We start from the raw sequence: 25430 nt of genomic DNA, 5'->3' as shown, positions 1-25430 counted from the left end.
ATATAATAATAAATGCAATAATAGGTTCACTTTGCACCAAGATCTCCATACTAATACACTACAATATAATATTTTTATTATAGTTGTGAATATATAGTATATATATATTTACTATAAATTTTGGTTTTACTTTACACAATTTCACAATCGAATGTTATTCAAGTCATAAATTACATTTAAAGAAAGATTTTTATTTTTTAACCAAGTGATTGGTTCATCAAAAATACCAAACATTACTCCAAATATAAATTAAAAATATGAAAAGGAGATGCATTAAGGGTGTAGAACAGTCACTAGTTACAGCAATCAGTTCATAAACAGAATATATAAAACTGCTATCATGCAGCTAATATCAGATATCAATAAATGTATGAATAATTATCGGATTTAAAAAAAGGAAACCAAAGAGGTACATAAAACAAAGATTTGATATAGGAAATTATGTATACATATTATTTTAATATCATAATATATCCTTATACTCATATTTAAAATTAAATGCCAAAGTTAATGTAAGTTTGCATTTATTTTATTTGTTTACGCTAAAACATAAGCACATTCACATTCATTAATGAAATACAAAAGATATAAAATAGAAAATTATTGAAATACAATGAGATAATTAAAATGTCAACTTATGTCTTAAGCGTGTACTTGGAAAAGTCAAAAATAAAATACTATCACATGATGAAAAGGCATGACAAGAGACAATATAATATGGTATTTAATCAAAATAGCAAACATATCACACTAAACCCTAATAATAAGTGTATCTATGCAAGACTATCACCATAGGGTACCGGGAAACAACCTCAAGTCTAGCAAGATTGATAACCTATCACATCGATTGTGTTCGCCATAAATCATTTACAACACCACCCATTAACAGTCTAACAAATCATCGGATGTATAAAATACTCCGAGAATGTATATATTTTTTTAATTCAATGTTTGTTGTCAATAATCCATAACAGTCCTTAACGAACAACAATACTGATGTTTGCTCTTGTCATTTAAACCTTCCCAAAATATATATTAAAATATATATGTAAAAAAGTTTTAACTATTTACATTAGGTAAATCTTAAATGACTACTAGGTAATGTTAATAATTTCACAGGATCTGCATCAATTTCTTTATCCAGCTAAGTATTGGGATCTTGAATGTCTAGATGGTCCAGGGCGAGGATTGTACTTTTTTGGTGTCCATTTAATAGCGCTTCCTTCCAATATGAATCTGGGTCGTTTATACTGTTCTGAACTTATCAGTTGTTCAACATTTTTTGGTGTCACACAAATCACATGTTGACCTTTCCAGTACTTTACCATATTCATGGACTGTAACGTTGAAATAATGTCCGTTTGGGTGATACTAGTCATGGCGCTACAATAAATTACATAATTTTTAACAACTCTTCTCTTTATCAATGTAGTTGATAAATATATACCTTAAGTCTTTAATTGATAAAGATCCACAAGCATTTTTCAAAATTTCCAACAATACCCATGACCAATAAGATCTGTATGATAATTTACCAAGATCACTCAATGGCTTTTCAGGACTGGCTACAAGTCCTTCCAATTTGCTCAATTCATAGCTGAATGCTATTAAAAGTTTGCCATAGCCTTGCCGCTGAAATGGTGGCATTGTTAATATACAAGCTACATTGTTGCAATCTGGTGAATCTTTTTCCTAAAATCAAATTAAAAAATATAAACAACTAGTTATAATTTAGAATTGTTTATTTTTTTTATTTATTTAATCAACATACTTTGGAAAAATATCCAACCAAATGTGCACCAATTTTGTCAACTTCACAAAGTATGTAAAACAAAAAAGGTTCAACATCAAAATAGAGTGTCTTGTGATCTAAAAATAACTTTGCTAATAAACAAAGATTCTGACAATACATTTTGTGTTGACTGGAATTCACTTCCCAGATTGATAATGATCCTTTGTGGTATACTTCAACACCCGGTGGTTGTCTCCATGTACATTGGCTCTAAAATTTTACAATTATAATGTATATATATATATATAAAAATTACTAATATTTTTAATTTAGTCCTCACCATATGATATTTGTATGATTTTTCTAGTTTACTGTATTTCAAACAGTATTCACAAATCCAAATTTTAGATTCTTTTTGGTATTCTGCTGGAAATGGACTAAAATACCATGTGTCAATTTCGTACTTTCCCAACTGTACTTTATTAATGTATTTTATTTTAGTTATTGCCTCATGCTCTTTTTCTAATGCAGCTGTAGTTGGATCCATTTCTGCATAAGACTAGTTAAAGTAAAATTCCATATTAATACCAATATAATTATTTTCTAAGTAAATTTATGAATATTAAAAAAAAAATGTTTTTGCACATTTAGTTTTTGACAATTCAATATTTAATTAATTTTTTAAGACAACTACTATATTTTTGAGAAACCTACTCCAGTAATAATAGTTATCTAACTGCCTCCAACCAATTTTGAATAGCCAAATTATAAAAGATACTAAGATGTCAGTGTTAATTTATTATCTCTCTCTGACCCATGCAAAAAAATGCAAATTTGTGTTAATTAATTTAATTATCATCGATTGCCTATTATTTGTTTATTTATTGGTTTTTATAATTAATACATACATTAATTTTCATACAAGTTATATGTATTGAAAAATATTAATGTTTAAAAATGCTCATTTATCACAGAAAAATTAAAATATTATAAAACAGCCAAATCCAAGCACAGATAATGTTTTAAACTTTAAATTTGATAACAGTTCAATACATTCAAATGTTAAATTTATCAATATGAAATTGGTTTCATTGTTCAACATATTGAATGTTGATAACATATTAGATTAGTATTTATTCAATAAGAAGTTCTCTCTAGTTTTTTACAAACAACTTTATAGAAGTAAAGATTTTATGTCCCATGGGCCAAATACAATACAAAAAAATACTAACACACAAATGTATACCTAGTGAAGTCTAAATTACTTCACTGAGGTTAAAATACTTAAATATTACATTTAATATTTTAGCAACTTAATAAATGGTACAGTATATTAGTAAATAATTTTTACCATTGGAACATGATTTATCTCGTCATGTCTTCGTTTTTGATTCCTTGTGATTTTTCTATCTGATTGATTTAGAAGATCTGGATTTTTATTCACATCCTTTTGTTTCCAATTTTTTTCAGAAATATCAAATCTTGAATTCATTATCCTAAACCATAATATGATGTTTAAACTTACTAACTACTTTTAGAAGCTATAAATCAAAATTAAATGATCCTTACCGATCTCTAGGTACCCATTGATCCAATCTTCGATTATACCCTTCGTAGTGTACATAATACTCAAATAAGTGTTCTGCATCATTGAACCTCGAATGTAGAACTTCGGCAGGATCTAATAAATAATAGACAAATAAATATATTATATTAACAGTAACGTAACAACAAAAATTATAAAAATAATATAAAATATTAATATGCAACTAATTTGTGTACTTTTATTTAATCAATTATGTATAATTTAAATTAGATAAAGATTTAATAGATAGGATTAAAAATATAGGTATTGTCTATTTTTTTTTTACTAAGTAAGTATAAGTAGTATCACAGCAGGTTATTAACAACTAATTTAATAGGACTCTTCTTAATTATAAATAATTAAAACAACTACCAAAAAACTCATCAAAATTTTATATTATAGTATATTAATTCTGATGTTCATACATTTTTTATAGGTAGTTCTATATCTTAAGAGCATATCAAATAATATTTATATCTAATTTTAAATCCTTACTTATACTTGTCTATCTATCTATTTATTTATTTATTTATTTTTTTTTTAGCACAACAGTACATTATTAACCGGGATATTGGATATATAAGATATATACCCAAAACATAGCATAAAAATATTACTTATTATCACCTATTATTAATTATTATAAATTTAAGATAGGTAAGTACCTACTTAAATGTTAGAAAAACAACATATTTTTTTAATAAATTTCATGAAGATAAAACTTATACCAATAAAATAGATATGAAAAACAATCATTCATAAAGCAGACAATCGATAACAAGAAAAAAACTGTAAGACTAACCATGACATCATACATTACAATATTATTATATTTTATTCGTTTAATTATTATAATATAAGAAAAATAATAATAACATTCAGTTTTTAAAAATCGTAATTGAAAATCCAATTTTAATTTAAAAGTGTTCTGTTACGGTTGATACTAGTTTTTTTAAATAATTACCTACTAGAAAAATACTATAGAGATACCTACTAAATAAGATAAAAATACCAAGCTTAATAATAATTAATTAACAAGAAAATGATAAATAAATTATATTGGTTTTGTAATTAATTATTGGCTTAAATAGTATCTATCTAGTAATTGCTTATTTATACATTTAAAAATGAATATAAATAATTGCAGAATAAATGTAATAAACAGACATAAAATTATACACATTAGAACTTTCTCATACCTACTATGCATTTTTGTATGTCTGGGTAAAATACATTAAAAACAAATTAGGTACATGTTTTAATTTTAGATATCAAACAAATGTGGGAAACGGTAATTTTGTATGGACCCTTGTTTAAACTGCATAACGTGAATACTGTATTTAGATGAGTAAAAAGGTACATTGCTGAACATGTACACTTTATACATTAGAGTAAAATGTTTATTTTAAAATGCAGACCCTTTATACTACCATACACATAAAGTACATATTGTAAATATATGTAAGCTATATACCTACAAAGGAAATATATAATATTTTGTCAATTATTAAAACGTAAAAATTAAAAATTCAATTACCAATGTTATAAAACTTTTAACAAGTTAAAATAATCAGTTTTTTTTTTTAATTTACTACAACATCATCAAAAGTTATATTAAAAAGTAAATTAAAAAAGTATATAATATAAATAAAAAATAACGAAAAGAAATCTTTAAAATCCGCATGCATAATAAATGGAAGTTAATAATTTGAAGGTGTTATTTCCTTTTTTTGATGCTGGTTAAATAAAAGTAATAGTTTATTATTGTCACCAGCATTGGATTTTTGTCTCTTATAAAGTCTATTACCATATTTATATAATTCTAATGCACTAATGCCTGCAAAACTGTCCAAATAGTTGTTCCTACTAATTTATTGAACAATTTTTTTCAAATTATTCGTTTGATGAAATAGTCAAATACAGCAGTTACCGTCTCAGTCCGATCTTAGTGAAATGCATTTCAATGATAAACGCCAAGCAATGATTAATTTCAATATGCATTTGTAAAAAAATAATTCAGGAAACTATACTCTTTAACAGTGGCGGTTTTGATTTAACCTTAAGGGGGGGGGCGGTTGTCAAAATGTCAACCCCCGCCTCCCAATAAAAATTACTATCTAGATATTTAGATAAGGGTTACATTAATACATACTATGAAAAATCACCAGGGGGGGGGCATCGTCCCCCTAAAAACCTGTTCAAAATGAGATCGTGACTCGGCGGCCAAGCTGTGCGCATGGGCGTGGCTTTGATCTGAAGCATCGAACCATTGTTTGACTAGGTGGGGGAAGTGTCTAACCGTCACCCGACAAACGTCAGGTCGTCACCGAGTCACGATCTCATTTTGAACAAAGTATAGGAGTGCTCGTTAAAAACTTGTTTGATTCTATATTTATTTTAAGAAATTTTTACTAATTACAATAGAGAAAAATAGGCTGCTTGTGATCATCGTAATCACATAATAAAATTACTATTTAGTATTTACCCAAATAAATATTTCGACCAATGGGAGAAAAATTATAATTTATAACAATGAATACCCGTATACGATTCATCTACTATTCTATTAACTACATAACACGTGAAACCCTGCCATCGATACCGGTTTCACTATGGTAGGATGTTGTAAGGAGATGAGTAGAAAAACTTAATTTTATTAGTCTGCTGAGTTTTTCTAGACAAAATACATACTACAAACCTAATCTAAGCTAGAAGTAACAAAAAAAACAAAACTTGAATCAAAATTAAAAGAATACGTAATATTTTTTACGAAGAACCAACATAAAATATCAATAATCTAGTTACATTGAATATTACATTCTAATATCAATATTAGGAATTTTGTGTCGTAGGGATTTGTACGAAGGATTTGACAGTTACCAACTACCTACGCATATTTATCGCTCTTCCTGTTTGTGAATCATATTCAATGAATTAAAAGATTATCAAAAATACGAAAAATAAACTAATGTAATATATTTATAATAGAAAAATAATGTTAGGTATAATATTATTAATTATAATACAGCAGTGGGACCTAATGTCATTAATATTATATTAATGTGTTTCGAATTTTTCGGATTCTTAAATGATTTTAATGAAAAAAAAATTTCAGTTATATTTTTACTATGCATAATTTGTAATGATCGTTTTTTTTTTATTTATTTATATAGGTATAACTATATCGGCTATATCTATAAATCTCAATATACCGCGTGTCCGCGGAAACAGAGTACACTAAACACTTTATTACTCATTACCCTGTAAATATTTATCAATTCTGTTCGCGGAACATAAAAATAGAGTCCAAACTAACGGATAGGTATACGAACTATCCTAACCTCTAATTGAAATAAATCAATTTTTTCCTAGAATTTTGATTTATCAGCGTGTACCTATTCTAAACCCCCCAAAAAAACAAAATAAAAGCTAGGTATAATTTTTAAAAAAAAATCCCGAAAAAAATTAGGTATTAAATTAATTTTTTTTTAAACTGTTTTTTCATTCAAAACACTATATAATACATTACTTAAGCATTTATTATTAAAATAATAAATTATTCACTACTTATGTATTATTGTATTGTGTTATGAACGAAAAAAATTATATAGATAGGTAAGTACCCATTTTTTATTTCGCCACTTTTGGATTTAGGGGACAAGTTGGATCAAAATTACAAGAAAAAAATGATTAATTCAAAATAGAGGTTGCCATTAAAAGTCATACGAATTTATGATGCATTACTCTAGAGCAGTGGTTCTTAACCGGGGTGGCATGGACCCAGCTAATGGGTGACACGAAATATCAACGAGAAAAGAAAAATAAATAAATATTTGCGAAAAAAATCAAATTGTTATATTAATATTAATATCAACGTTTTGAACGTTTTTTTTCTGTGTAGGTAGGTACTGTATTTTGTTTTTAATAGTAGAATAATTTTTAAATATACAGCTAAGATTGTTTAATATTTTGATGTTAGGGTGACGCAGTGTTTGATTCTAGTAGTTAAAGGTGAAACGAATAAAAAAAGTTTGAAAACTAGGTGCTGCTCTATAGTCTAGTTAAATGTCCCGCACACAAATTTGAAAAATATTTACAGAGTAATGAGTTTCCACGAACACATGGTTATACTATAGTAGTAATTGTTGAGCTGTATTAATTTAAATATTGGAAACTATTAAAAATAACCATTAGTAATAAAAAAACTAAAATGCAGCAATAGGGACAAGCACATCTGACCTACTGATTCGCTGAACAAAATATAGAGGAACCATTACATTACGTTTAAAACAGGATAGTCCAGTTTTTGAGCATAATTTACCTAACAAACACGAACGGGACGATTTTTGTCTAGTTTTCTACATGATAATGTTATCAGAATTAATACTATGTATAAAAACTAAATAAAACCTGTACACGCAAATATTTTTACAGTTTTAAATTAAAACTGAAGTTAATATAACTATTATTATTAATTTCTAGTTTATAAACAACAGTTATTGACACATAACGAGCGTTGTGTGACGACAAAAATTATTGTCAGCATGAGATATATATATTTAGTTGTATTTCACGGTGTAATATTATGAACCGCTACCTTAAGCAATTTATCTCAAATACAAAAAAATAACCAAGAAAATCAGTAGGTATCGAGTAGGTAAGTAGTAGATATTTAAATTATTTTAGTCAAGCTAAAATCGCTTATTGGGATAATTTAATTTTTATTACGAAGTGACCACACATCACACTCGCCCAAATAACAAGGAGTAGTACGCGAGAAAAAAATCATTGAAAATAAAAAAATATTTGTTTCGCAAAAAGCAAGCATGGAACGCACGACATCGACCACCGGGACAATATCAAAAACAATAATAACGATTCGCGGGACATAACGCGAACGACGGTCGCGGCGGAGGGAAAAAAAATGCGCGGGCGAAAATTACGCGCGAGAACGCCGCCGCCGCCGCCGCCGAACGATATCGAACGCGCCTTGGCGGCACGAGAACGTCATCGCGTACTTATTTATTTTTCTTTGAAGTTTTAGAGGTCGAGGGACGGGCCACCGCCATCACAACAACAACAACGGTGGTGATGGTAACGGACGCGGGGAACAGATGGGTGGGCAAGTAGAGCAGGGGGGGGAGGGGGTCGGGACCGCGCTGGAAGCCGCCGGCGCGCTCGAATACGAACAAAAGAACGGACGAGTCGACGACCCAGGCGCGGCGCTTCGCGTTCGTAGGATTAACAGACGAATCGGACGCCGCAGCCGTCGCCCGAAGACGTACAGTCGGCCCGACAAGTCGGTCGTAGGAATAACAATAATAATAAGCATGTCGTGTGTGTACGGTGTGTAGGTACACGCTAAATACGATCTCGCACATGTTGCGCGCCGGCCGACGGCTATAGATTGCACAACATTTCGTCAGCGATCGGCGGCGGCGGAGCACCGCGTCCGCACCCGCACGAACGCGGCGCAAAACCAACGACTCGCGCGCACGCACACACGCAATGAAATCACGTTGTGCGGCACCGGCCGGGTCGGCTCCCAGCGGAGGATGCGGACGAGGATAGCAAAAACGTTTATTTACTCTCATCGATCGATGAACGTCTCATGCTATTTTATTATTAGATATTATTAACCAGCCGGTTATGAGTACTCACGCCACGAGTCGTCGTACCGGCGGACCAGGTAGTGTTCACCCACGTCCAACGGCCCGTCTTCCGACGATTCCGAGTCCTCGGCTTTCTCGTTCTCTGACGAACCGTTCGCAGTTTTCGGATCGTCCGGGCTGTTGGCGTTCCGCGGCGGATCCACCTCCATGCTGACGGAAGTCGCACTGTGTTGCACGACCATAATAATTACCGGGCGATGGACAAGACGATACCGTATATTATGAAAAAAGCGCGCGACGGTGGCGGGATTATCGTAAAACAATAATATTTATAAAAATAAGACTATACACGTTTTGATCTTCAGCGAGACGGCATAACCGGTAACCACGAAGACGATGGTATCGAGTATAACTGCTGTATGCTATAGACTAGTCACTAATGAGCTACTGATTCTCAGCAGGCAATACTCGTTATTACTTGTCTTCTGTCTTCAACGGCAGAGCTCGCAAGTATGAGACTGAGAGCGTCGCACGTCGGGTACGGGCGGTGGCGGCTTTGTTTGGACTACGAACCCCACCCCGCGCCGTCCAGACTGCGACGCCGACCAGCGCGCCGCAGTGCCGCTCTGTAGCACCGCCCAAACGACCTCGCCATCGCAGTCATGGAACAAAAAATCAACGTAATACCCAGGAACTGTCGTGGAACAAATAACGATAACCAATCACGAGTTATGATCGCTTGAATCGCAATAAATTGGAGTATTAGAGGGATATTATGTAGTAAATAGTAATATTCTCAAGTACCTTTTTTCTTGCAAAATAAACAAACCTCTATACAGTAACAGTATGCACCTAAATACTACGCAGTAAACCACAGGCACATTATGTTATTCCTCATAAAAAAAGACAAAATCAATAAATTTTATTTGTTTTCAAGATAATAGTTATTACATAATATTAAGCTGAGAAAACGTACAATAATATGAATTGTTCTTAACTATAAATTAAAAAATAAAAATATATTTGCATATAAAGTAATAAAATTTGAATTCAACATACAATATAGTTCATCATTAAAATTAAGTACCAAATTAAGAACAAATATTTACAAATCTATAAGATATAGAAAATGTATAATAAAAAAGAACATTATTTTTGGAACTAACTAAATTAAAATTTTAAAACAAAAAAGCATAATATTTGCATTGTACATAATGTATTAAAAAAATATTTATATAAATCTATTAAATCTTTATCTTTTTTTATATGATTGTCACCTAAATTTATTTTAAAAATTATTAGGAGTGACTTACAATAAGTAAAAAGTATTAATTATATATTATGGGAAATCTAGATCAAAAATAAATTTAAATTTCTTCATCTTCACAATTGTGCAAATATATTTGGAACGCTTTACGTCTGCTAGTACCGTCTTTGGAAAATCCAAACTTGTGATAAGTACCATCAAGACAAATAGCTGTAACATAAGTTCAAGGAAACTTTATTAAAATAAAATAATCTACATGACTACATAATATAAATTATAAACAAACTAGTAATAATAGTAGTTAATTTGATTGCAAATCCAAACAGCCTGTATAATTTATACTTAGTTATACATACCAAGCAAAATTTTTAATAATATCAAAATTACAAAGTACAGGAAATGACAGATCTTGACTAAGTTAAAAAGTGGGAGTCAAATCCAAATTAACAATCACATATTTACACTATAGTATACTAGGTATTATATTAAATTTATATGAATAGTACTTGCAATTCCTAATAAATTACTTTTATAAAATAACAAAATTCTTAATGGTCAAATGCCTTAAGAGAATGTTATACCCACACATGTGTTGTCTCTGTCTTACTAATGTACATCATATCAAATTTTTCTTTAGCTTTAATATTAAAGTAAATTTACCTATCATCAAATTTAAAGGCAAGAATATTATCTAGAAAATGGCATATGCTTTAATTGATAGTATCATTTTAAATTGAGTTATGAACATTTTAAAGTTGTAATATTTTACATAGCTAGAACTCACTTTAAAATGATAATATCAATAAAAGCATATAACATTTCCTAGATATTATTTCTTACCTTTAAATTTAATAATAGGTAAATTTACTTTAATATTAAACTTAACATCACAAAATGTGTTCTGCTGAATGCAAATTATATATGATGTATGTTAGTAAGACAGAGACAACACTTGCGAGTACCTCTTAACCATTAATTTAGAATATTATGCTACATCAGCATTTTTTAAATTTAGTTTCTCAACTCTTGATTTTATTGACACACCATACCTTATAAAAGTACATACTTAATCCATTAGAAAAAAATTACTTATACAAATCAACAATAAATGATAGTAATTAAAAATAATATTAAATAATTATCCATATACTTAAAAATCTGATGATTTTATTCTTACCAGCAACAGTATCTAGAGTCAAAAAAGTGCAAATACAGCCCACTTCAGGAGGTACTGTAAAAGTAGCCAAAGCCCACTGTGACTGACAGTAAGAACTGAAAAAACTAAATGGTGATAGACTAGATCGGCGATTTAAGTCAGATTCTATCACTGCAAATATATGAATCGTGCCCTTGTCACTTGAGCAGCATAAAAATTCTGAATTAGGACTAAAGTTTATGCTGTAAAAATGCAAACAGATTAAGTACAATGTTTAATTATAAATTAATCGTATTAGACTTTTATTTTACAATTTGTATCATAGTAAGTTTATCATTCTAAAAACTTGTATCCAATTATTTAAACAATAAAAATACATAATAATATAATTATTTACAAACATTTTTTGCCTTTATAAACAAAAAATTACATACCAGTATAATGTTGCTGTATCTGAACCACGTCTTAATTCAGCAACTTTGACTTTATGAGAAGTATCCCAGATTCTGATCAAGGTTCCTTTAGAACTTGCACTTGCTATAAGTGTACCAAGTGGATTAATAGCCAAACAAGAAATCTCTCCCTGATGAGCATTGAGAATTGCAGGAGCACTAGAACTTGTTGCTTCTAAATTTGAAACATCCTAAAATAAAGAAAGTTACTTTTGTACAAAATTTTGAGTAATATTATATTATTTATAATTACCATAAGATGAATGCTACCAATCTTATTTCCAGGATATGCAATGATTTGCTTTGTGGAAGTTTCTAAAGGAGTAATTTCACACAGTCCCATCGGGTTTGGACGAGTATCCAAATTAATTATGTGCTTAACAACTGAAGGAAATGTAAAAACAGATATCTTGTCCATAGTCACAACTATTATTCTAAGTTAAAAATTTTAAATAATATCAGTGAATATTTTGTTAAAAGAATAATATTATAGGTTTATACTAACTTATTTCTCCTCATTCGTACAGATTTTACATTGGAGGCACAAGTAATTTCCATCACAAATTTTTGCAATAAAGCATCATAGATCAGTACAGTGTTCTGAGAATATTTTGGATATTTTCCACCAGCAATTATGGCAAAGAGATTTGTTCGATTGAGCATCTCACATTTTGATACACCTCCAAAATCTGTAAATTACAACAAATAATATAGCTTCCATAGTAAATATAGGATATTGAAAATCGCCAAAACCTTTAACGTTATTTGACGTTGACTTACCAAACTTCTCTCTTGGCGACACAGGTTCAACATTGTAAATTCTTAGGCCAGTTTCAGTGCAACAGGCAAAACAAGCTGAAACATAACAAACATTTAAAGATTACAGTGACGTCCTGCAACTACCTACAGCGGGCAGTAAGTTGAAATGTTTTTTATACACTCACTACGATCTTGATTGAAACTCAAACTGATTATGCCCTTTTCATTCATGTTTTTATAGTTACGTATCACTAATAGTCACAGACGACAATATTTTTCATACACACAGTCAACCAAGCCCGTTCAAATTTCGAAAACTCTTTAAAAACGAAAATTTTAAAACACAAAAATAACAAAAGACTACGCCATTAACGTTGGATACTGTAATTCTTGTTATCGTAATCACCGCAATCCATCACGTTCACTCGTAATTCAGTATAGTAAATAGTTGTTCGATGGTACTGCGCACGTTTGTAGATAATATTTTTACAGCAGTGGTACTGCACTACTGCGCACCTGCTAAAGTCTATTGCGTCCATAGACCTACAAGTATAATAATAAATAACATTCTGTGATAACACAACGTGTTACACAATATTAATAACCACATTGTCATATTTTATTATTTTGTCCGATTCGTTATTTGACATTTTGACAATGTATAAAACTACCGTCGGTCTTTGTTGTATATTTTGTATATAATAATTATGACTAGCGGACTAGGATTTAGGTTTTACATAGAATATAAAATATAGCTGTATGCTGTATGCAGTAAAAATTTTCTATGGATTTACCAATATTTTCCAAATTATCATTAAGTGAAACTGTGAAAAGAAATATTTCATTGTTTCAAAGGTTTATATATATATATATATAATATTAAAGCAAGTAAAGTTACTGTTTATGTAATCTACATTCTTTTCGTTGGTATAACTTTAAAATAAATTCACATCACTTAATCATATACATTTTTAAAATATTTTCGTCTATTAAAATCTAATTTTATAAAATTTAAATGATTAATGAGTAGCGTGATATGCCATGGTATGAATCGTACACTATCTATTTTCGTTAGAATATGATACAGTTTTTCATGTTTATAATTAAAAATATGGAATTATATTTGTATTATACCATTTATACCTACTTGAAAAAGAAAGAAAGGTAGGAAATTAGTAATTACTGCTGTATTATACTATTTACTACTTTACTTTAGTTGTTTAAGTAGGTATGTTTTAAAATTCAAATGCTTATAAAAAAAAATCATTCCAATGTATCAATAATATTCTGAAATTGCTGTAAAAATACAGCTTATGAGAAACCTCGTATTAAATAACTTTTTCAAAGCTTTTTTTGTCTATAGAAGTTTATAGAAAAAAAAAATTGAAAATCTCAAATGTCTATAAGCAACTAAAAAAAATCAAAATATTTAGAAAATTATAGGTAGGTACCACGTGTGAGTACTAATAATATACCTACTAGTTTTGTGAAAATTTCAAGTAGGTAAGTACCTAAGATTGAAGTAGGTATCTATAATCTACGATTAGGTATTGTTTTATTTTTTAATTACAACAAACTATATAATAATATATACTTAATAATACGTAGGTAGATACGTGAACATAAAATTTCGTCAACGTTTTTAATTCAAATACGTACTCTGTAGTCAGTACTCATAAACATTTACGAAGTTAGTAGTTAGGTACCTACATATTTTTAGGTTCATTTTCAAAACACATGGTTTATAAGGAACCTTGATTAGTTTTTAATACAATAGTAATAATAAATGAACTAATTTCAAGTAGGAAATCAAGTCTGAAGTCCCTACAATTAATATATTATTTCGAATTACAACAATAAGTGATTAGGATTTTAATTACATTATATTTTTCATAAATATTCAATTTTCTCAACATTTGAAACTTAAACGCTAATCTACAGTGGACTGTGATTACTGATTACCTTCATTAAGTTTTTTTTTTTTAATTTTAATAAATTAAACTTAAAATTATCCAAAGTTAGAATTTAAATTTAATTATAAAGGGCCCTATAAAACAATAATTTGAGAGTTAAATCACCTAAATTATACAAAACTTAACTATAATTGATTTCGAAAAAGAAAAACTTCTTCAGAGAATATTTATTTCACAAAACAACTGGCACATCTGCAGAATTTTAATTTGGTTTTCGCTCAAAATACATACCTACTATTTTTCAGTTTTCACCAACTACCTACCTAAAGTTGTTGTCTTACTTGTGCTATACTTACCATAGGTACTAGCACTTAGCAGTACTTACTAGTAACTAGCTACCAAATACCAATCCCTATCCATTCATCTGCTGTCACATTCTTCAAAATCATCTATCATCTATCTAAACACGCTATCTCATTGGTAGGTATACTTTGAAAATAAACTAACCGAAATCTACTCATATTATACCTATTCATTCTTGGATCAAAGGACTGTCCTGAAATTTCGTTTACAAACTCCAAAATTCCTCATTCAAGGTTAGTTTAGGTACTAACCTAACCTAACTGTTCTAACTTATTAGTGAAGACAACAGACCTTAAATCATATGTGTATATGACCCTAACCGCCATGAATATTATTAAATGTTGGCTAAATTATTTAAATTATTTCTTGAAATATTAATTTAACTTTTAAATGTAGAATTAAAGTGTTAATGTGTTACATATCCTTTATTCCTTTATAATTATAAAGCATGCTTCCATGACATTTTTAATTGTACAAAATGCTAGATGATTTACATTTACATCGATTGGTGCCACATTTCCTCTTACATGAATAAGGTACCTTTAGTATCCTTGACCACTGCCGTCTGATAATAGACTCACAATTTCCGTCAATGATTTTTCTACATGTACCACCTCATCAAGCCTTATTAAAAATAACAAACAAAAACCAAACTGATTTCTAGTATATAACTGTGGCAAAGTACCTTATTTATTGTCAAGTTTATAAAAATGCCCATCCTCAAAACATACAACTACAAATAAAATATTTCTTGGATTTACTCATCTTCTGTCGACATCTGGTAAAAAGACTCTCACAGAGAGAAACTTATGAAGAGACCTAAATATTATATACTCTGGCAGTCCGATACTTTAGTATTGTAGAGAATACTAACACAATTATATAATCTATTTAATATAGGTAATATAACTTTTAACATTATCCAATAGGCAATATTGACTGGATGAGGTTAACATTATCCAGATAATGTTGATATTTCACGTTCATAAACGAAAAATTACACATCAGCCAAACCGGATGACTAATGTTGAAATTATCCAAATGTTAACATCACCCATAACATATAAATTTATTTAACCTTACTATGAATTTATGATTATTATATTATTATGGTTGTTAACAGTATACACCTATAGTATACAGTATACTCTTTATTATGTAGTATGATTAAAATCAAAAACTAATAACCTTTGTTTATTCAGTTAAAAAAATAAATAAAATAAATACTGATAGTATATTATTATATGTCAGGCGTGGCCAACATAAATGTGATCACGAGGCACATGGACAAATATAATTATGCCAAGAGCCGTAATGTTTATAAATACATTTTAAATAATTTTATAATTTTTTATAAATATATACTAAAAACATTTAAATTCATAACAGTAATAACTAATAAGTAAATTTTGTATTTATAAATAAAATGTGAGCAAAATCTGACCATTAAGAATCCCATGTGGCTCACAAGTCACAAGTTGCCCCCCCCCCATTATAGGTAGTAAGCCTAGTAAGGTATTAAGATATTTTTCTTAAACTAGTTATTTTGTGTTCAATAATTGTTCATTTGTTGACAAATAATTGAAAAATAAATAAATAAGTCATTGTAAATATTATTAAAAAAAATTATTATTATTATTAATATTTTTCTATAACCTTTTGTGAAATTCCTATTTACAATAAGCATAATATGCTAATTGTATGAGATATGTATTCTTAATTATCACTAAATTAAAACCAGTTTACAATAAATATAGAATTATCACAAATAAACTAAAAAGTACATTATTTAAAATCTAAATGCTCTTATATTAAACAAATATGTACAAGTTTTGAAAACAATTTAAATTATTTTTTTTTTGCTTTTGTTTTTAGTACTGATCCAGATCCTGCAAATGGCTTAAATTCATCTTTATTTTCATTCTGAAATGTCAAATATTAATTTAGATAATATAACTCATAGCATATAATAAATAATAAATAATAATACACAAAATAGTAAATTGATTTATTTTATTGGTAAGAAATACCTATAAATTTAACATAAAAATATTTTTGTTTGTATACTCAATTTTACAAAAGTTTAGTAGCCAGTTGGGGCTAATTAATCAACTAATTAATTAATCAGTATTATAGTTATACATCATATCTATAATATTGGATAAGTTGTTATAGGCAGCAGTAGTGTCATTAGTAACATACTAACATCAATTAAGTATTTATGTAATACAAGGTTTGGCAAAAACTTCCCATATTTCAAAACGGCAGTAATAAATAAATAAAGATACAGATTTTTTTTTTTTGAATTACAAATACTATGCTGTTTTACATTAAAATAATTACTCAATTTTAAACATTGCGTCTGTTAAATACCATCCTTCGTGGTTGATATGTTGATTAGGCCTTTCCGGAAAGTTTGTGTCATTTCAGGTGTAATGGCATGTAGTAGTGTTTATAGGGATATAAGGTAGGGGTAGACACAGGAAAAAATTTTGGGAGGTTTTGAAAAAATTAGAATTTTGTGAAGGTTCATAAGTGAGAATAACTACGTTTGAAATTAATCTTCCATTCATTTCGGGGGGGGGGGGGGGTTTGAACCCCCAAAACCTTTCCTGTGTCCGCCACTGATATAAAGCGATGACAGTAAACTAGTGCCTTTAAATATCCCCCCAAGGGAAAGGTGATAAATCAGGTAACTCGTAAGTCAAAACTTGCGGGAAACGCTTTGTCAATGTATCAACAATAAAGAATGGCATTTAACGGAAGCAATGTTTAAAACTAAGTAATTATTTTACATAGCGTATAGCATATCATTTGTAATTCAAAACTATAAAAAATTTTTTTGTATTTTTATTCATTTGTAACTACTTTTTTGAAATATGGGAGGTTTTATTGCCAGGCCCTATATTATATATATATACATATGCATTGAAATACCAGTCTAATGTAAAATAGATTATACAATATAGGTACTGTAAGACCTAGCTAGTCAAACTTGTTTGGGACCAAGTGTTGTTAGATTGAGAGGCTTTATTGAATTATTGAGGACTTGATAAAAACAAAATAACTTATTATTAATAGTATTGATACAAAAATGTATACATGTATTTTTAATTTATAATTAATGAAATTTAACACAAATAATAAATGAATTTTTTTTTAATTTGTATCTTTTTTTCATGTTTATTTCCAAACTATATTATCAGGTATGTTCAATGTTGATACATCAAATTTAATAATGACTCATATAAGTATATGGGAGAGAGGAAGAGAAAAGACAGTGTAGGATTATTGAGGTTGTCGGACTAGAAAGTTCTTATTATATTAACATTAGGTGATATAATATTTACCTCTTTGTCATTAATAACAGGACGGATGTTTCTTAAGAACTGAATAGTTCCTATGGTATAATTATAATCTGGAATACCTCTTTGGTATGCTGGTTTAATTTGATTGAGAGGATCATCTGTATTATCTTTCTTTTTTTTACCATCTAATCTATTGCCTGAACCTTTGAAAGCTACGAAACCAGTTGGTTCTGGCATTAAATCAGCAGGATCAACCATCATATCTTCTGTAGCTGTTGTTTTTTCATGATTAGGCTCTTGATAGCCAACTGGGGCAGCAAATTCAACATTCATATCACATTCAATAATACTAACAGCATTGCCAGGTTTTGTTTCCAACACACACATTTCATAAATTTTTTGGTTGTATTTTATGGCTATTACATCACCAGTAGTCAGACAAGCAAAATTACGCAAACAATTTTCTAAAACAGCCTTTGGATTAGTAATATCTAAGAATTCAGAATTTTGAGGTTGAAATTTTGAAAAGGTGGCTACTTCTAATGAAACACTTTCAACTTGCACCATATCTCCTTCATCTAGTAATAGGTTTTTCATCATCTAAATAAAATACAGTAAGTAGAACACATGAGGGTTACAATAATTATAGAAAAACTTGAATTTACATTTTATACAGATAAAGAAATTAAAATGTCTTGCTATACTAAAAATTTATCTTGTAAATAAAGGTTATCTCAACTATCAATAATATTTTAGAAAACCATTTTATTTTAAACTACTCACTTTGTTGTAGGGTTGTTTTAAATTATAATAATTTATTTATATAATACTATAAGTATTAAGTATAAATGTATAATACATATTTATGGATAAATTGTTAGCAAAAAATAAGTGCTTGTGTAATTTTTAATGTTTTAAATTTTCCATAGGATTACCTTTGTTTATTTGAATTTTTAATTATTTAGCTTAAATTAAAAATTCATGCATTGTGAGTAGATTTAACATGAATTTATAAAAAACTAGTTTAAGAACTCAACTTATACTTATTAGTTAATTATTATTATATGAAATATATTCAATACCCAATAAGGAATATATATTTTGTCTTCATCAGCGATAAACTCCAGTACACCACAATGTGTTTGTCTGTTGCTTCTTCTGTTAGTAAGCTTGAACAACATCGGGTAATTGATATTTAGCCGGGTCAATGTGTCCAGAGCAGATGGAGGCATTATAACTGAAACCTTTGTGTTAAGAAAAAAATAGTAAACACAAATGGAATAAAGTAGCTTTTACTTTTTCCACCACGTTCAACATCTTCTCGTTCACTGCCTGGAAGCATTGAAACTGACCAACATCTGTATGTCGTGTTGAACGGTCGGAGTATGTCATTGAATAAACTCAGAGAAAACTGAAATATAATTTATTAATTTAAACGAAATTTTGAGATCAAACAGAGACAACAAATTAGCGGTTTCATTACCATTGTATTTTTAAAGTTATAATTGTGGGTGATTTATTGGCGATTCTTAACCACGAGTGTGAGTACTGACTACTGAGTAGTTATTTATTACACTAAGTAATTAGTAAAATAAATGTACAAGAATTAGTAAATGAATATTATTTTAAATTGTGAATTGTGGTGTATGAGTATGACGTTGAAAAAATCAAAACACTCAAAACTTTAAAATATAATATATTATAATGCAAAGTCACACAATGATAATAACGTCTGATATCAGAAACAGACCACTGCAAAATAGTTACTATCACTACTATCACAGGTCCACAAAAGAACAATATTTTCAAACATTTTGTATTCTCCCTGGCCACATTCGTTGATAACGTAAGCGGCGATAAACAAATGATTATCACGTGTTTTCTTTCAAGTCTTCGGTCAGACCTCTTTGAACCGAATTTGAATCGTCACATGTAGATTTACGTGTACTGTTGAATTCAAAAGTATTATTTTGGAAATGAAATCGTTTTAATCGTTGTATTTAAACTGTTTTAACTATGGCCAGTAAATCTGTTTTGGATCTTTTCTCAAAAGTCGTTAAAGCGCCACACAATGGCCAGCCGAAACTATGCATGCAACTGGTGAAACATTTACAGCTCTTTAGTAACGAACCTGTAAGTCATATTCTACTGAATAATAGTTAGTGAAATTTTTAAATTTATATAATTATTGTTTTTAGTTGGACGAGCAGCGGCAAAAAGAAGTTTATTATGTATTAACAAGGTTGGTACGTGGATTAGGGTCCCCAAAGACACAAGTCCGTACTGTTTATTATTCTATTTTGGTGGTTATTGTGAGCCATTTGACTGACAAGCCATGGTTCAATCTAGACAATTTCAAAAACATTGTAGATAAGGAGTTAACTAAATACGATTCAAAAGCTGTAAGTACCTGTCGCAATATTTATAATGTTAAGAAAATAGTGATCTTAGGATTTAAAATATAACTTGTGATAGTAAATAACTTTTATATTATGACTGGATAAGACACTTTATTTCTAGGAATATAACTACTTCTAAATAACTTTTTGATGTTAAACCTAACCTTAAGGTGATTTTCAATGTATAATATATTTAACTAGAATATTGTAATAAGTTTTAAAATACTATTACATTTTATAGGAAGAAGGTGATGTTTTGTCAGGTAAAGTGTTATGTTATGGTGCTATGATACGAAGTGGAATATTTGGTGTTGGAGCAATGGATACTCAAAAAGCAATTGTAGCAGAACTTTTAAGTAATATGAAAACAAGATCTTATTTACCTCTATTGACCTACAAGTTTTTTACTGAAGGAATTGATTCAGTAAGTGATTTTTATTCTAGTTGTGTAAAAAAAAAAAAAATAACAATTATTGTTTGCTTTTAACTATACATTGTTTGTTTTGTATTTTAGTCCAATAATGTTATGTTTTCGGAAATAATTTGGCCTTATTTAAAAAAATACATTGGATTGCCTATTACAAAACAAACTTTAGATTCATTGTATTGCATTATTCAAGTGCATAGTCATTATCCAAAATTAATTAATGGTGCATTTATTCCAAGAGTTTTAGAAACTGCTACTGAACTACTATGTAATGAATCAATGAATGATATTGCAAAGATTTTAGTATTTGTAAGTATTTTTTTTTTTTTTACCATCTTGATTTAAGTATGTTGTTACTAATTATATTGCTTTTGTACCCAGCACATTTCCTCTGTGGAAGTACTTGAACACCCTGTGTATGAACAATTTGCTATTGCATTAACATCTGCTGACAATAGCGATTCACTTATTTCATCATTTTGGAGTGTTCTTCAGCCACATTTCACAGGCCCACATAATCGTTATCAAGAAATGGCAGCTATGAAACTGTGCACAAATATTGTTAAGAATAGTTCTTTAGACAGTGTACATTCATTACTTTCTAATTGGTTTATGGATATATTATTAAAATCATTTTCTCGTCCAAATGCTGATGCACTTATATCTTATACTCGTTCAAGTATATCAGCTGTAATGGACCGGCTCAGCTCATCTGCTACACCTAATATTGCATATAAAGTCTTATTAAAATTCATTCTACCTCCTGGAGATATGATGGTAGAAAAAATAACAGGTATTTCTTTTTACATTTTTTATCTTTAGTGTAATCAATTTTTACATAAATGTAATTGTCTAGGTATTAAAATTGTTCAAAACTGTTTAATAAAAATGGATGAACAGCATATTAAGCTTTTGGCCAAACAATGTCATCAAGTTATACTTATGAAAAAAAAAGCAAACAATGAAAAGACACATTTCTGGAAGATACAAGATCGTGGATACGCAGCTCAACTTCTTGCTAGGTACACATTTAAAAATCAATGTGTTATTATGTATATCACTTTTATATATATTTTTTATTTTTAGACTATTAGGGCTTCAAATTTGTACTGATGTTACTTGGAAAATAGAGCAATTAAAATTTATGTTGGAACATGCATTTTTCACAAATGCAACTGATAAATATCATATAAGTCATGAGTTAGCAGGTGAGCTTTTTTATGTATAATGAATGAATTAATTTATGTTACATAATCAATTATTAATAGTAATAATTAAATTATTCTTAAATAATTCAACTCATTTTTGTAGCCATCATAAGAGACTCTTTTATGAAAGCACTCAGCCACAAACAACCAAACATGGAAACACTTAGAATAACCCTATCTACACTTGTTCATCATACTAATGAATTATTAAAAGATGGGCGTCAACTTCGGTCTAAAACTTCAAATGATGTATGTACTTATAAATATAAATAATTTACAATAATATCAGACATTATTTTTTCTTTTATAATCATTTGAGACACACATGCAACAGCAAATTTACATTTAGCTAGACCAATTTCATGTTGTTAATTTTAAAATAAAATTTATTTGATATGCCAGATTGTCAAGTTTAAAGTTAAGAATATTATTATCTTTGTATGTATGTTATAGATTAAATATACTCTAATATTATAGCTATGAATACAAAAGTGGTTAATATTTAAACATTGTAAAATTTTTTTACAACAATTTTTTTTTTGTCGTTTTATAGGATATGACTAGTTGGAAAAAAATGGTTAAAACAACCAAAGACATAGAAAAAAAATTAAAGAAATGTGAAACAAAATCTAAAGAGCAGTCAATTCTTTTTGTTTTCCACACTTTGTTTTTGCAAATGGGAATATATTTGTTTGTTGAACCATCAGTGGCTATTGACACATTACAAGTAAGGCTAAATAGTTTCAATATTTTTATATGGTTATTTATAGACAATATAGGAAATAAAACATACTGTTTTTATATTTTCAGGAGTTACAAAATTGTTATGAACACCATACTAACGATATCGAAAACGAAAAAAAAGACGAACTCAATTGGGTCGAAGTTGTAGTAGAGCTGATGTTGTCATTATTAGCTAGAGAGTCTTATTTATTAAGACAATTAATTTCACGTATATTTTCACATTTATGTTCAGAATTAACACCTCAAGCTTCTCATCAAATTTTACAAGTAAATTATTCATCTTTATTTATATATTTGTATATGTATATTGTACAATTTATATAGGTTTTAAATCCTCAATATGATACTGCATCAAATTCAATGGATGATAGTGATGAAGAGTCTGAAAGTGATAAAGAAGAAGAAGATGATGATGATGATGATGAAGAAGAAAATGGTGATAATGAAACAAAAGTTAATGGCAATGGAATTAATGGTCATGATTTAGATAACGAAGATGATGAAGAAACTGATGGTTCAGAAACTGATGAACAATCTAGTGATGACGATCAAGATAATACTGAACAGTTAAAATTAGCTTTACACAAAGCAATGATGTCGGCTAATCAGCATTCAGATGATGTAACTATTATTTAAATACTTTAAATTACCAGATAAAATTTGTTAAATATATCATTTATTTAGGAATCTGTTGATATTGATGATATGACTGAGGAAGATGGTAAAATGATGGATGATTTATTATCAGAAGCATTTAAGAACTATAAGAAAAGTTCTAACAAAAATCCTAAACACATTAAAGAGAAAATTAACTTTAGATTGAGGTACCTATTTATTTCAATGGTTTAAAAGGATTTAATTAAATATTTCAAATATCTAATTTTTATAGGGTTATGGATTTGGTGGATATCTATTTGGATAATAATCCATCTTTGTGTCTCATATTAGATACTATTCCAACATTGTTTGCATTATTGGAATATTGTATTAAGGATATTCAACAGCGACCTTTGGAGACTCGAGTTCGATCAGCTTTAAAAAAAATCAGTCAGATCAAAAAAATCAATAATACAGATGCTGTTGACGATGAATTAATCTCAATGGTCTTAAAAGTTTTAATGGATAAAGGTGTACGAAGTAAGTTTACTAGACAATTTTTTATGATTTATTCATATTTCATTTTTATATGAAATTAAAAACTGATGTATATCTTTATTAGCTGCACCTGTATTTTTGGATATTAGTACACACATAACACAGTGCTGCACATTCCTTGTAAAATCATATGTCCACATAATTTCTGGGTTGCCAAAAAAAAAACAAAAAACGTCTAAAGTAATTAGTATTTTGGAGGATTCACTTAAAGATTTCTTTACTAAAAGGTAATTGACTAAAAATTTTAGCTTAACATAACTTCATTGATGTGTGTTGTTTACTTAAAATAGAGACTGTTTGTTACCCGTATCTTTATTTGAGTCGTTGCTGTCCAAAGTATTATGGAAACGAAATATTAATTTAGTTGAGAGTATTCTGCCATACGCCTTTAATGATTCAATTAGATGGTTCAGACGATCACAAGCTATATGTATGTTAGTATCATTTTATCAAAACACAAGACTCTTGGAACAATTAAAGGATGATACTCAACTTGATGAGATAGAAAAGAATTTGTCTGACTTTATTATAAAAGTATGATTCATTAATGCCGTGATTATTTTTATATTTTTGTTAAAAAAAATCTCAATTTTAGTTCTTCACTTCATTGGATGACAGTCAACCAGATGTGTCTGGACGCCAGAGGTACATAAATGAATTGTTGAACATTTTGTGTATAATTTGTGGTAACAAATTCTCACATCATTGTTGTGATTGGGTTCGACTTGTGGAGCTTTTAGAGAGCTCTACCAGTAGATTCAATCAAGTAGGTCGTAAAAACTGGAATAAACTGCGACAGGCTGTTCAAAAAATCAATACTGCCAAAATAAAGTAATTTTTAAATAAAATATATATACATTAAGTTCTCAATAATTATTGTATTGTTTTTCTACATTTTAGTGTTAGAAATAACCACTTGGATGAAAATGTCGGCCCAAAAACACCTACTGGGAAAACACCTGTTAAAAGAAAATCATTAGTTGTGTCAAACAAAAAAATTAAAAAAATTAAAAACATCAGCGATTAAAACAAGGAAAACTATTATTTGTTCTTAAATTGATTTATTTAAAAAAATAATACCCTACCTTACTTGACTCTTTTAGGAAATTATATTATTTGTTGAAAAACTTGAGGAAGTATTGTTGATAATAATTTCTGTGAATATGAAGTTCAATTGTTGAATATTATTGCAATGATAATAATTACTTTTGAATACTTCTTAATAAACTTCATGATTTTAATTTGTGTACAAAATGATCAAAGATATCAACTCAAATAATGTGTTCAATTGAATAGAGTAATGTCTGCTTAATGTATAAAAAATTAACAATAGTTAGTCAAGCTCATTTC

General features: G+C 28.8%; 4 protein-coding genes across 4 annotated transcripts; 1 reads left to right on the top strand and 3 right to left on the bottom strand.

Annotated features, from left to right (window-relative positions):
• Positions 1–507: 507 nt before the first annotated feature.
• On the bottom strand, positions 508–9445 carry LOC114121967 (histone acetyltransferase KAT8). The gene is made up of 7 exons (XM_027984492.2): positions 8979–9445; positions 3302–3413; positions 3084–3228; positions 2073–2291; positions 1772–2002; positions 1448–1692; positions 508–1383 (listed from the first exon to the last, which is right to left on the bottom strand). The coding sequence occupies exons 1-7, from the start codon at positions 9169–9171 to the stop codon at positions 1137–1139; spliced, it is 1392 nt and encodes a 463-aa protein (XP_027840293.1). The 5' UTR covers positions 9172–9445; the 3' UTR covers positions 508–1136.
• A 396-nt stretch (positions 9446–9841) lies between these two features.
• On the bottom strand, positions 9842–13069 carry LOC114121976 (WD repeat domain phosphoinositide-interacting protein 4-like). Its single transcript, XM_027984507.2, has 7 exons — positions 12749–13069; positions 12585–12659; positions 12310–12493; positions 12058–12238; positions 11787–11995; positions 11374–11594; positions 9842–10406 (listed from the first exon to the last, which is right to left on the bottom strand). The coding sequence occupies exons 1-7, from the start codon at positions 12792–12794 to the stop codon at positions 10297–10299; spliced, it is 1026 nt and encodes a 341-aa protein (XP_027840308.1). The 5' UTR covers positions 12795–13069; the 3' UTR covers positions 9842–10296.
• A 3381-nt stretch (positions 13070–16450) lies between these two features.
• On the bottom strand, positions 16451–19852 carry LOC114121974 (ubiquitin recognition factor in ER-associated degradation protein 1-like). The gene is made up of 5 exons (XM_027984502.2): positions 19631–19852; positions 19444–19558; positions 19230–19384; positions 18190–18747; positions 16451–16762 (listed from the first exon to the last, which is right to left on the bottom strand). The coding sequence occupies exons 1-5, from the start codon at positions 19631–19633 to the stop codon at positions 16688–16690; spliced, it is 906 nt and encodes a 301-aa protein (XP_027840303.1). The 5' UTR covers positions 19634–19852; the 3' UTR covers positions 16451–16687.
• A 176-nt stretch (positions 19853–20028) lies between these two features.
• On the top strand, positions 20029–25124 carry LOC114121984 (uncharacterized). Its single transcript, XM_050198563.1, has 17 exons — positions 20029–20280; positions 20346–20549; positions 20788–20970; positions 21061–21282; positions 21355–21766; positions 21830–21995; positions 22060–22181; positions 22285–22430; positions 22735–22908; positions 22992–23192; positions 23250–23546; positions 23610–23749; positions 23815–24062; positions 24145–24307; positions 24371–24614; positions 24676–24911; positions 24981–25124. Exons 1-17 carry the CDS (start codon positions 20164–20166, stop codon positions 25105–25107), a joined length of 3402 nt encoding a protein of 1133 aa, XP_050054520.1. The 5' UTR covers positions 20029–20163; the 3' UTR covers positions 25108–25124.
• Positions 25125–25430: the final 306 nt, after the last annotated feature.

This window comes from Aphis gossypii, chromosome 1 (assembly GCF_020184175.1).
Source record: "Aphis gossypii isolate Hap1 chromosome 1, ASM2018417v2, whole genome shotgun sequence".
Lineage (NCBI taxonomy): Eukaryota > Metazoa > Arthropoda > Insecta > Hemiptera > Aphididae > Aphis > Aphis gossypii.
This window is presented reverse-complemented; position numbering and strand designations above follow the sequence as displayed.